Raw genomic sequence first — 9,738 nt, forward strand, 5'->3', positions numbered from 1 at the left:
AATATGGGGACAATAGGAGCACAATAATAACAATAAGAGCTACAATGACAATAGTAATGGGGGAATCATAAGTATTATAGGGACCTAACATGCTCCTCTCCTTCAAAAATATCCTTAACGCTTGAGTAGTTATGGATGCTTCTGTATAACATTCTCATCCTCCAGTGTGGAACTTTTAGTGGGTAAGTTCTTCCACTTGATGAGATACTCCGAAATTGATTGATTTCGTAGTGGTCGAGTTCTTGTTTCTGTGACTGCTTTTGGTTCCAATATGATTTTTCCTTCCTCGTCAAGTTCTAAAAATATTGTTTGAACTGGAAGCTTGTCACCCATAACCTTCTTTAAACATGAAACATGGAAAACTTGGTGCACTCGGGAAGCTGTAGGAAGATCGAATTTGTATGCCATAGTACCAATCTTTTGCAACACCTTGTATGGACCATAATAATTTGGTGCTAATTTATTATCCTTTTTAGCTTGCTTGAGGGACATTTGTTTATATGGTTGTAGCCGTAGGAATACCCAGTGACCTACATCAAAACTTTTTTCACTGATTTGCCTGTTGTTTCATTTTATTCTACGCCAAAGTGAGGTTATCCTTTAAGAGTTGGAGAACTTGTTGTTGATGCTCGATGTGATCTTCCACTTCTTGAACCTCAGAATTTTCTCTTAAATATGATGTGATGGATGGTGGATGATATTCCTAAAGTTCCATAAATGGGGTCATTTTTGCTGCAGTATGGAAGGAAGTGTTATCCACCATTCAGCCAGACGCAACCATTTGACCCATTTTGTATGTTTATCAAAGACAAAAAAAACGAAGATATCATTCCAAACATTTGTTTACTATCTCAGTTTTCCCATCAAATTGAGGATGATAAGATGAGCTATGAGCTAACTAAGCACTGAGACAATAAAATAATTCTGTCCAAAATTTTCCAGTGAAAATGGGATCTCTGTCACTTACAATAATCTTTGGGTTCCATGTAGCTTTTGAATTGTTTCCATAAATGCAGTAGAAACTATATTGGCTTTAAATGGATGAGATAATGCACAAAAGTGTACATATTTGGTAAGTCTGTCAACTACCACCATGATGACACTCTTTCCTTTGGACTTGGGTAATTCTGTGATAAAATCCAGTGAAACCTCCTCCTAACGTTGGTTTGGAATGGATAAAGGTTGTAATAGACCTGGGGTCTTAATTGTTTCAACTTTATTTTTTTGGCAAACCAAACATTCCACCACAAACTTTTGAATATACAATTTAAGGCCATTCCAAAAAAATTCCTTCTTAACCCTGTGGTAAGTTTTTAAAAATCCTGAGTGCCCTACTAAGGGAGAGGTGTGCAATTCCATAATAATATTTTGTTTGTGTTGGGAATTCTTACATAGGTATAAGCAATCTTTGTACCATAACGAATCATTTTTCTAACTAAATGTATCAGATGTACTGGGATCTTGTTGTAGCTTTTGAATGGGTGTCCATACTTCTTTGTCATTCTTCTATTCATCCCTTGCTTTGTTTATTCAATCTGGTTGGATAATAGAAATGGCACAAAGAAATGCTTCCACATCCTCATCCTTTTTTGAGAGTGCATATGCCACAACATTTTTCTTCCTTCTTTTGTAGATGATTTCAAAGTCATAACCCAACATCTTTGTGACCCAATTTTGCTGCTCTTCTGAAGATAATCTTTGTTCTAAAAAATATTTAAAACTATCATGATCCATTTTTACCTTGAAGTGTCTTCCCATTAGGTAGGGTCGCGATTTCTTAAGTGCGTGTAATATTCCCATTAGGTAGGGTCGCGATTTCTTAAGTGCGTATAATATTGCCAACATTTCCTTCTCATAAATAGCTTTGTGTAAATACTTTCCTTTGATTGAACAACTTTCAAAAGCAATGGGTCTTTCTTCTTGTATTAAAGCAACACCAATTCCATTTCCTGAGGCATCACATTCCACAATAAAGGTTTTTGTGAAGTCTGGCATAGTTAATACCGGGGCTTGGCACATTGCCTCTTTAAGATGTTCAAAGGCCTTTGTTGCTTCTGGAGTCCATGAAAATGCATCTTCAATAATGTTGTTAGAGATGTTGTTATTATCCCATAATTCTTAACAAACTTGGGATAATATCCTGTGAACCTGAGAAACCCTCGCAGATGCTTTATGGATGTGGGGATTTTCCATTCCTTAATGGATTTAATTTTTCTAGGGTCTACCTTAACACCTTCATGAGATACAATGACTCAGATATTCCACCTCTTGTACTCCAAAGAAACATTTGAATATTTTTGCATATAATTGTTTCTCCTCCAATAGTTTGAGCACCCTGTCAACATGTTGAACATGATCCCTCCAAGGCTTGTTGTAGATTAGTATATCATCAAAAAACACTAACACAAATTTTCTAAGGGTGGGTTTGAAAATGGAATTCATCAAACCTTGAAATGTAAAAAGTGCATTGGTAAGGCCAAAAGGCATGACCAAAAATTCATAATGACCCTCATGAGTTCTAAATGTTGTTTTCGGAATGTCTTCAGTCTTCATTATGATTTGATGATATCCTGAACAAAGATCCAACTTGGTGAAGTAAATTGATCCATGCAATTCATCCAATAATTCATCAATGACAGGAATGGGAAATTTATCTTTAATAGTGAGCTTGTTGAGCTCCCTATATTTCGGACACATGCACGATGATCCCATCATTCTTGTGCATCAATATTACTGGAGCAGAGAAAGAACTTTGACTAGGTTGAATTATACCAGCCTCTAGCATTTCTGCAACCATAAGTTCAATTTCACTCTTTTGGGCATAGGGATATCTGTAGGGCCTGATGTTTGGAGGAACACTTCCTGGAATCAAATGAATAGCATGATCATGATCACGAATAGGTGAGAGGACTTTGGGAGTCTCAAATACCTTGGAATGATTGTCCAAGAATTTTTGGAGATTTGGAGAAATATATGATTTCGATGTGGGAACCTCTAGCGATCATAATTGTGCAATTACGCCACATTGTTCTTTCTTTATAATCTTTTTTATTCTGTTAGAGTCGATTATCTTTCCCGGTTTCCCTGCGATACTCTTTAATTCAACTTCCTTTCCTTCCGAACAAAATTTCATCAAAAGTTCTTGAAAATTAAAAGCTATTATACCCAAGGATTGTAGCCATTGGACTCCTAGTACAACATCAGCATCACCCATTGGAATGGAAAGCATTGGATATTCAATGCATATTCTCCTATGGATAGCTTGATATTATGGCACTTTCCAGAGCAATTTATGGTTCCTCCACTTGCAACCATCACTTAACACTTTGGTGCTGGATATAGGAAGCAATTCAATTCCTTGGCTATCTTACAATGAATAAAATTATGGGTACTGCTCGAATCAATCAACACTATTACCTTTTTCTTCTTGATATGTCCTTCTATCTTGATAGTTTGAGGAGTGGTAATTCCAACCAATGCATTACAAGATATTGTCAGATTCATTTCTTCTTTCTCTAAGGTTTGTTCCTGATGTATATCCTCTGCTTTTGACATTTCTTGTTCCTTTTCTTCCTCCTCTTCACAATCTATATAAAATAATTTCTTCTCAACACACTTATGACCTTTAGTGTATTTTCTATCACAACTGTAACAAATCTCTTTTGCTCTTTTTTCTCCCAATTGTTGTGGTGTCAACCTTGTAGGTTGTGGAAAGCTAGGGGCAACAACACTTCCATCCTTATAGTTGTGAGTGGTAGGCTACCTGGTTGCCATAATTTTTCTTTCCCTTTTTTTTTCCAACCTAAATGTCTTCTCCAATGAATCAGAGTCCCGAAGGCGAACCTCATGTTGGATGTTATCATTTAAAGTCCCTATGAACACATCAATCACATGCTCTTCTGGAATATCTTTTACCCTTATATTCATTTTTTGTAAGTCCTCAATGTGCTCCATCATTGAACCCTTTTGTTTGAGATTTATCAATTGGCTAAAAAAAGTGTTGCTTTTTGTATCCTCATAATGTGCTATCATTTCTTCTGTAAAAATTGCCTAAGTGACAATTTGTTTACGAGAGCAAAGCCATCGATGCCATACAAATTGATTTGGTTCCAAATATAAAGTTGCAATGCATACCTTTTGTGTGTTTTGCACATTATGGAGATCAAAATATTGTTCGATTTGTAGTATCTATGTTACGGGATCCTTGCCATCAAACTTCGTCATATAGATATTTGGAACATGGTGGGTATTCAATCCAACGTTAGAGTCTATGAAATCATGATTGACATTTATTTTGTTCCCATCATGAGTTTCACCATTATTTACTATCCTTTCACCATTAGTAAACATTTCTTGTAGCAACTTTGTCAAATCTGTCTTCAAATCTTCCATTTTCTCTTTCATCTTAGCTTCCACGCATTTCTTTAAATCATCCATCTTAGCTTCCATGTCTTTCTTTAAACCATTCATCTTATCTTCCACATCCTCCATCTTAGCTTCCACGCCTTTCTTTAAACCATCCATCTTAGTTTTTGTTACTTTTGTGAGAATGAATTTTGTTGCACTTGGTCTTGTAATGTTGGGATATCATGTTGCATTTCTTCCTCTTCTTCATGAGTCATGCTAGAGCTTTCAGGTTGCTTACTAGGTGTTTCCATTTTCTTTCTTCAAAGCATCAATTAATGATAAGTATGCTTCACTATGTCTTTTGAATTCCTTCAAACTAATTTTTCAAATCAAACTTATGCAAAATTAAAAAAAAAAAACAACACACATTTTTTCACTTTGTAGGATCTCAATATTAAATCTGATGTATCTCTTAAATTTCAGATCTCCAAGATCTAAAATTGCGAACTATGGTATCCCTCTAAATCCTCTTTCCAATGCCACCAGTCTGATCGAAATTGGATTCTCTAAGGAAGAGTTATGTCAAATCTCCCAAGATGGTCTGATTATACATTTTTTCTATAGAGCGAACTTGTACGAAGTGCCACGTGTGTCCTGTTTCAACCTTCAAACCTGAAACGATGCACAAAAAACTACAGTCCATCCTCTTTCTGTAACTTCTTATGGAATTTCAATCTAATACTCAGAGAGAAAGTTACGGCGATTTTCCCAAGGTCCCCTGTTTAGGATGTAATTCGTGAGCTTTCAAAAACTCTAAATTCCTTAGATCATATCTCTGAAAATATAGCGAGACAAGATCTGAAATTCGGACTCGAGGATCATTGAGATTTCGGCTCAAATGGGTATTTTGTTTTAGCTTCTGAAACGTCACAGAAAAAAAAGTTATTGCGAAAATACCACGATGTCCTGTTTGGAGCAGCGAAACCCTAAAATCCAACCTCTGATACCAAATGTTATGAACCAGCTCACAAAAAGATAGAAAAGATAGATCAACGACTTCAAAATCAGCCTCTTCGAGGGGGCAACCTCCTTTACATTACACAAATGAAAAATTCTTAGATGATACAAATGACTAAACCTCCGTTCTATATATAAGAGTCTAAAGGGTCACAATATAAACAAAGTCGGCATAACATTAATAATATAAGAACACAACAATAACAATAGTGGGCTTTTATGGGGCACACTAATAATAATATGGAGACAATAGGGGCACAATAATAACAATAAGGGATACAATGACAATAGTAATGGGGGAATCATTAGTATTAAAGGACCTAACAGATTATATACGGAGATATCGGATGTCACGTGATATGTGACACTACTATCAAACCCATGAATACAAGTCATACATTTGGATTTTGGCCACTTCATTAGAACGTTGCAAATTATGAGATCTTGAGAACTATAAAGGTTTATTAGCTCGATACCAAACAAATTCTCGCCCAACTCTTTATAGTTTCGTTTGTATCTACTAGCCAAGGTACATACCCAACCATAGAAAACTCGGGTTGAAATCATTAGTTAAAATAATAGTTTGATTATTTGGTGTTCTTACATTAAACTATCCTAACAATATCTTACTACCTTTATTTCTCACACTAAAAATATTTTGTTCTAAGGCATTGTAAGGGTAATTTTTATCTAGATTGTTGTTTTTATAGAAGGTAGAATTAATAAGCACAAAAAAACATATTGTTATATAAATATTCCTAGCATTAATATCTAAAATCTTCATCAACATGTACTAATTGAAAGGATCTTCTTGTGAAGCTTAATTTAAGGAAAAATGTCATTTTTCAAGTAGCAAGCTATGTCTCCAATTCCTTTATTTATAGGATCTCTTGTTCTATGTAAACCACAAGACATTTCATTTTATATTAGGGACTTTAGATTTTTCATGCTCCCAAGTTTCAACAAGCAATACAATATCAATTTCTCTTGGGATTCAACTAATGAATGGTATTATATAACATGTAACAACTAACAAATCATATTTTTTTAAGGAAAATGCTATGTAAAAAACCGAGTTCTTCCATATGATTCATGCATGTAAACAAGATAAACTATTATATCTTAATTCTGTCCTAAAATAATAAATAATATAAAATGTTCATCATATTTCAAAGTGATTCTATTATGATTTTAAATAGTGTGAGATCTATGTTTTGGAGGATTACAATGATAATATAAAGTACTGCGTAGGTCCTAAGGTAAGACGTAAAATTGCTTCTGATTGGCTAAGAATTGGTCTTCCTTAGACACACAGAACATGTTAACAGCCCAAGACCCAAAGGCATTGAACAAAAGTGAAATCCAGCGTCTTACAAACCCCAATAGGTTATTTCAATGATGTGGTTTTCCTTGAATAACATACGAGCTAATGCACATTCATGGAAAACAACTAGTGATAGTTTTCCTCACTACCAATTGATTGTGTGTGTGTGTGAGATACTAATAAAAAATGAGTTGGATGTTTAGAAGTTACAAAAGATTTTGTTTCATTGTTATTTGGCAATATATAAGTAATATAAACCTCATCTTGGTTAAGAATATTTCAAGAAAATTTAAGAACACTTTGAGATATGATAAATATTCTTGAAATATTCTTAATCGAGATGAAGTTTATATTAGTTATATGTTGCCAAATAACAATATGACACAACAACGTCTATAACTTTTGTAGATCCAACTCATTTTTTAGTATTAACCAAATTTATTGAAACTCTATTGATTTTTTGAATCCAACTCATCAACAATTTTTTTATTTTTTTTTTGAGGCCCATTTTAAACCCCAAATTAACTCAATAATATTCAGTTCATAATCATCCTAACAAAATTACCCAACCATAAATTTTGCTTTAGTCTGAGGCACGAAATCCAAGCCCTAGTATGGTTTTCAAAGATATTATTTGTAGATTGAATGCTTTGTCTAAAAAGCTTCGAGACAAGGAACTAAGAAGACTCAACCAAGGGCTTTCCCTCACATAAGATCAATGATAACCACCAAAGGTACTACACATCAAACAATAGCCTAGTTCTTAGAAACCATGCTTTCCAAGTTACGAAGACCTCGAGTGATTCCCAATACTACCATGTACTCTTCCCAATGCATGTTTCTAAAAGCTTGACCTTTATAGGGGTTCACAAGATACTCTAGAAAGAAATTCCATTCTAGACCTTTAGACCCAAAGGCCATTGTTGTTCAATATGGTGCCTGAGTATTTTTCAAGCCTCCTTACCTTCGATGATCCCAATCATGCACTTGGCACACAACATTATGCCTATGTTTAGGTTCTTCCAATCCCCAAACCTCCAAACTCTCAACAAGCATAGTTAAGCACCCAATTGGGTCATCGTCTATCAAGTTTGGACAAGAGAAAATCACATAGAGCTTTTTCCAGGTGCTCACATATTACCTTGGGTAATGCCCAACTGAAAGAATAGTATACATGGGTGATTTAATGAAATGTCCAATTCAATGAAATGTAAGCCATAAACTTGATATTTGTAATCCAATTCAATGAAATGTAAGCCATAAAATTGAAATTTGTAATCCAATTCAATGAAATGTAAGCCATAAACTTGATATTTGTAATCCAAATTCAATGAAATGTAATCCATAAAACTGATATTTGTAATCCAATTCAATGAAATGACAAGGATAAACAAACAACTCGTTACACAGAGCAACAGAGAACACCCCTGGAATCCATCCATGCATTAATTAATGTCTTTGCTATCCATGTGATCGATGATGTAATAGTTTCTTTGCTCTTATAAAAAGAAGTAATTTAAATGATGCATATGTACAGTAATGAGGAGTGGGAGTGGGAGAGGAATTTACAGAGGAGAGGAGAAATGAGCAGTTCAATTCTCAAAAGCGTGGCCACAAGCCCTGAAATACACAAGATTTGGGGAAAAGAATACGGCAAATAATTATTTATTTAGATGATGCCCAGTCCCACATACATTCAAAACATAGCACTCGCGGGCCGTCTTTCATGAACAAGCAAAAGCTTAAGCAAGGAACTGACTTTACTCTTACATCTGGGGGTCCCGGTGTTGAGAAGAACACTAAGAGCCGGCATGGCGATCTGGACATCCAAGATATCCTCAGCGACCTGCGTCCCACCGCACTGGACCAAATTCAGCAACGCTGAAGCCGCATTCTCTTGGGCCCTCGGAGACCCAGTGTCCAACAAATCCACCAGAACTTCAATCCCAAATATCCTTTTAAATGCCTCTCTGCTCTCGCTGCAGCCCGCTACCAGGGCTATAACAGCCGTGGCATCCTCCACGATCCCCATCCCCGAGTTCATCAATAGTGAAAAGAGCACCGGAACGACTCCGGCGGACACCAGTTTGGGCCTATTTAGCGGATCCAGAGCCAAATGGAAGAGGGCTTTTAGGGCATCCTTCTTGCACTTAGGGTTTCCCAGGCGAATAAGGTCCAGAAGAGCCCTGATAACCTCGGGGCGGTCGCCTACGATAGGCCTGTAGTTCTCGACGACGAGAAGGCTGAAAATAGCGGCGGCGGCGTTCTGCTTGGCCTCCAGGCTCCTCCCGGCCGTGAGGCAGTGCACGATGGCGTCCAGGGCACCGTGGCTTGACATTATCACCTCGCGATTAGGGGCGTAGATTGAGAGATTCAGAAGGGCCGTGACCGCGTTTTCTTGCAGTTTAGCGTCCGGGGAGTAGAGATGGTCAAGAAGATAGGGCACTGCGCCCGCTTGAGCTATCGAGATGCGCTGCTCGTCGCCCCATTTGGCCAGCAGCCGGAGCTCGCAGACGGCTTCTTTCTGGGCTTCTTCCGATGATGAGGAGGATCTCAGCTGATTCACCAGCGATTCAGCAGTTGTCCGCTTCACCTCCATTACCGGAGGGTGGTTTTGAGGGTTTCTGCTGCAATAGCTTCAAGGCTATGATGGAGATCCTGCTATCTGGCTTGACTGATTCCGAGCTGAGGAGGCCATTGGCGGCGGCATTATTGAATTTATTTATTTTGGGTTTCATGTAATGTGCGCATTCAATAGACCAGTTGGGCAGAAGATAGGATAGGTTGTGTTGTCGTTGTCACTTCCTTCCTTGGCTGAATGTAATGTATGTTTTTTGGATTATTAATATTATTATTATTATTAGGTAGAGGAGAGGAGAGGAGTCTCAGGCGGCTCTACTTTGACAAAACAAGCCAGCAAAGAGCCCCAAAGAAAAGAATAATATATATATTTATTTATTTAAATCTCAAACCCCTCCCTCCTCACAACTAACTCTTGCTTCTTTAATTTTCAATCCTTCCACTCAAGACCGACTGACCGTCTTTTCATT

General features: G+C 36.8%; 1 protein-coding gene across 1 annotated transcript; it reads right to left on the reverse strand.

Moving 5' to 3' along the window:
• Window positions 1–8,026: 8,026 nt before the first annotated feature.
• LOC149251219 (U-box domain-containing protein 1-like) lies at window positions 8,027–9,490 on the reverse strand. The gene is made up of 2 exons (XM_089459305.1): window positions 8,459–9,490; window positions 8,027–8,308 (listed from the first exon to the last, which is right to left on the reverse strand). The coding sequence occupies exons 1-2, from the start codon at window positions 9,285–9,287 to the stop codon at window positions 8,205–8,207; spliced, it is 933 nt and encodes a 310-aa protein (XP_089315431.1). The 5' UTR covers window positions 9,288–9,490; the 3' UTR covers window positions 8,027–8,204.
• Between the last annotated feature and the right edge of the window lie 248 nt (window positions 9,491–9,738).

The sequence above is a fragment of the Pinus tabuliformis genome, chromosome 7 (genome assembly GCF_031772625.1).
Source record: "Pinus tabuliformis cultivar Carrire ecotype Pingquan chromosome 7, CPIR1, whole genome shotgun sequence".
NCBI lineage: Eukaryota > Viridiplantae > Streptophyta > Pinopsida > Pinales > Pinaceae > Pinus > Pinus tabuliformis.

Coding starts and splice junctions, on each gene's coding strand:
- LOC149251219 (XM_089459305.1), bottom strand. CDS start 9,287: ATGGAGGTGAAGCGGACAACTGCTGAATCGCTGGTGAATCAGCTGAGA. Junction 8,309..8,458: donor CAACACCGGGACCCCCAGAT/GTAAGAGTAAAG, acceptor TGTGTATTTCAG/GGCTTGTGGCCACGCTTTTG.